Source organism: Triticum dicoccoides, chromosome 3A (genome assembly GCF_002162155.2).
Source record: "Triticum dicoccoides isolate Atlit2015 ecotype Zavitan chromosome 3A, WEW_v2.0, whole genome shotgun sequence".
NCBI lineage: Eukaryota > Viridiplantae > Streptophyta > Magnoliopsida > Poales > Poaceae > Triticum > Triticum dicoccoides.
The window spans coordinates 717039098-717042289 of NC_041384.1; the positions used below are offsets into that span (position 1 = coordinate 717039098).

General features: G+C 53.0%; 1 protein-coding gene across 1 annotated transcript; it reads right to left on the reverse strand.

Annotated features, from left to right (window-relative positions):
* Positions 1–804: 804 nt before the first annotated feature.
* Positions 805–2971, reverse strand: LOC119270427 (glucan endo-1,3-beta-glucosidase GIV-like). Its single transcript, XM_037552428.1, has 2 exons — positions 2837–2971; positions 805–1942 (listed from the first exon to the last, which is right to left on the reverse strand). Exons 1-2 carry the CDS (start codon positions 2913–2915, stop codon positions 990–992), a joined length of 1032 nt encoding a protein of 343 aa, XP_037408325.1. The 5' UTR covers positions 2916–2971; the 3' UTR covers positions 805–989.
* Between the last annotated feature and the right edge of the window lie 221 nt (positions 2972–3192).

A 3192-nucleotide genomic window follows, 5' to 3' on the forward strand; every position in this document is an offset into this window, starting at 1 on the left:
GGGGGCCGTCATGTCCGCAGAGGAGCGGCCGGCGAGGCAACAGGTGCTCTACGAGCAGCGCTACGCTGCTCGCCACTCGGCGTTCGCCAAGTCAGACGTGACGCCGGCCGAGGTCCTCAACGATCCCGACCTGGCCACTCTGGGCCCTCGACCGCCCCGTCACCACTGCAGACACGGCCGCTGTCTGGGCCCTCGACTGCCCCGTCACCACCGCAGACACGGCCACGAGGCACCGCCACCGCCTTCACGGCGAGCTCGCCTAGATCAGTGAGAAGTGGTTGCTTAGCGGTTGCTCCGACAATGCTGACAGGGGCAAGCAAATTCTCAGGGCTCTGCGGGTGCCGTCCGCATTGGCCGCGGTGGTGAAGTGCCTTCTCCGCGAGCTCCAGGCATCGGCCGGACAAGGCTGCCGTGGCAGACCCGTGCTCTTCCATCGCTAGAGGGATGACTACGATGACACATATGGCAATGGTGGTGCGGCTGGGCAGGGCGGCCGCACGTACAAGATGGTCGTTCGATACAAGTGTTAGTTTTTTTCCCGTAGTTTTAAGCTAGAAGGCCAATACCAGCTCCCGCTTTAGTGTCATGGACTGGTCCCCTCCAGTCCGTGAACGGATGTGGTGTCTGCTTTGCGGCTCAGCGTAGAAGATGCCCTTAGCGAATGTACAATCGGACACCTCCCCTATCGAAAGAAGGATGGAGCTGAAGACAAAAAAAAAGCCATTTATTTTTCTAAGCGCATGTCTTGGCACCTTGCCTTGTACGTACATGCCGCAGGGACGGAAAGCAACAGAACAAGCTAAGTATGCACAAAGCCATTAAACACATAGTACAAGTCTTTATTTATTTTCCCCACAAGAAAGTATTTATTTCAATGTTGTTTCAAATTTTAGATCCACACACACGCATCAATCAATCTAATTAATGTGTACCAAATTAAACCCAGGCGAGTTCATGTGGTTGGCTGCCGCCTAGGGATAGGGGGATGTTCATGCGAATCTCATGGGGTACACGGGCAATTTGTTGGGGTAGAAGAGCCCAAAGTTCCTCTCCGTCTCATCCCCGGGCTTCATGTTCTCGTTGAACATGGCGAACACATAGGCCTCAATGGGCCCAGGCCTCTTGGGTGTGCCGCGGGCCACATGGTCGATGAGGCCCTGGTTGTATGCCCGCGCGTTCTCCGGCGTGGCCGCGAACCCGCCGGCGGAGGGCCACCCGGTCTCCGACACCACCACCCTCACGCCCGGCGCCCCTGCCTTCTCGAGCGCCGCGTACAGGGCGTCGACCATGGCGTCGAAGAGGTTGGTGTAGATCAGCCCATTTCCGGCATCCCTCACCGGCGTCGCGCCCGGCTGGAAGGTGGCGTAGTTGAGCTGGATGTCGCGCGGGCTGCTGCGGTAGGCGATGTAGGGGTACACGTTGGCGAGCAGCGGCGCGCCGGTGGCGGCCAGGAGCTGGGCCACGTCGGCCATGTAGGGCTGCGCGAACACGGCGGCGGAGGGCGGGAAGGAGTTGGCGATCACGTCCAGCCTCACCGCCGTGGACACCTTGATGCCGGCGCCGGCCCCGCCGAGGCCCTCCGCGGCCAGGGCGTCGTTGAGGTTCCGCATGGCCGCCAGGATGCTCTGCGCGGTGTCGCTGGCAAGCTCGTTGCCGACGGAGATGTAGCGCACGTCCACCGCGGCGCGGTAGTAGGGCTTGACGTTGGCCTGCACCCAGGCGGCGGCGGCGGAGAGGCTGCTGGCGAGGACGGCCACGTCGTTGTTGGTGGTGCCGAGGCTGAGGCTGATGCCGGAGCCGCGGAGCGCGTCGAGCGCCTGGAGCTGGACGGAGTAGACGCGCATGTTGGTGATCCCCAAGAATCTGTAGAACTGCACCACGTCGCTCGGCGGCGGGAGGTTGTTCCCGATGATGCCGTAGCACACGCCAATGGACTGCACACCTGCACCGAAGAATGAATTCAAGCAAATAAATATCCAAATAAATCATATTTTCATATCGTATTTATATAAAATCGGCATCTGCATCAGTAAATCAAATACCACTACATGTACCATGACTTGTACTCTATTTTCACATTCTATTTATATGGAGTTGTATATGTAATAATTTTCTTCATAATTAAGTTTAGTCAGACTTCAAAAATATTTCACTAAAGACAAACCAAATAAGCCTTGTAAATCCAAACGGAGGGAGTACCACTGTAAACAGCGCATACTGACTATATTCTAAAAAAGAAAGAAAAATGCATACATTTATTAGGATACATCAGTTATCGTTGAGTAAAAAAGTATGGACACCGACAAACAACATTCATGACAATTGATACTCACTTTGATCCAAAAAAAGTGTCGCGAGTTTAATACGAGTACCGAGTACGAAATAATTTATTGATCTTGTCACAATACATCAGTGGAACTCGGCATGTGGCTATGAAATAATTTTTTGGGGTGGTTGTGGCTATGAAACTTATTCTCGTGAACATTGGTACGAAACCTTAACGATACCGATATGCATATCCGACAAATCCGTTATCGTTTTGATAGTAGAACACGACAAGAAGGTGTCGCGTATTTAAAAATACAGAAACATCCAACTACTTCACAAAAATGCTCTGGTCCTTCTCTGATAAATCTATCAGAGAAGGGGCCCCTTCATAAGAGAAGACTTCATACAAATCAAGCCGTAGTAGTACATAATCTGCTTGTTCTAAGATAATAATCTATCACAAAAGAAAGATGGACAATTCTTACAGATCCACTTCTTCTCTTGTTAAAAGGCAGAAGAAAAGAAAAACAGATCCACTTCCAAACACCTACACCAGATTCACACATACCTGCAGGGGCCTGGGCGATGAAGACTCCGACGAGCAACGCCAGTGCAAGCACCGGAGCAGAGCCGCGCATCCCTGGCATCCTGTCGAACCCTACACGGCTCTCGATCTACTCCAACGGCAGAATGTACACGCTTCTACTGGTGTATACCACAAACTGGCCGGCACGCCTGTATTTGTACTGGTGCTGGACGTGTGAAATTACACTAGCGCACACCGACACTAGTGTAAGGGTAGCCAACTGTCGAGGTCATATCCGTAATTGCTCCCCTGCATTGATGGAGTAGAAGTGGAAATAGTTGGCACCACATTTATGCTGCAAGGTTAATGTTGATGGATTTTAGCGGTGTAGCCAGCCC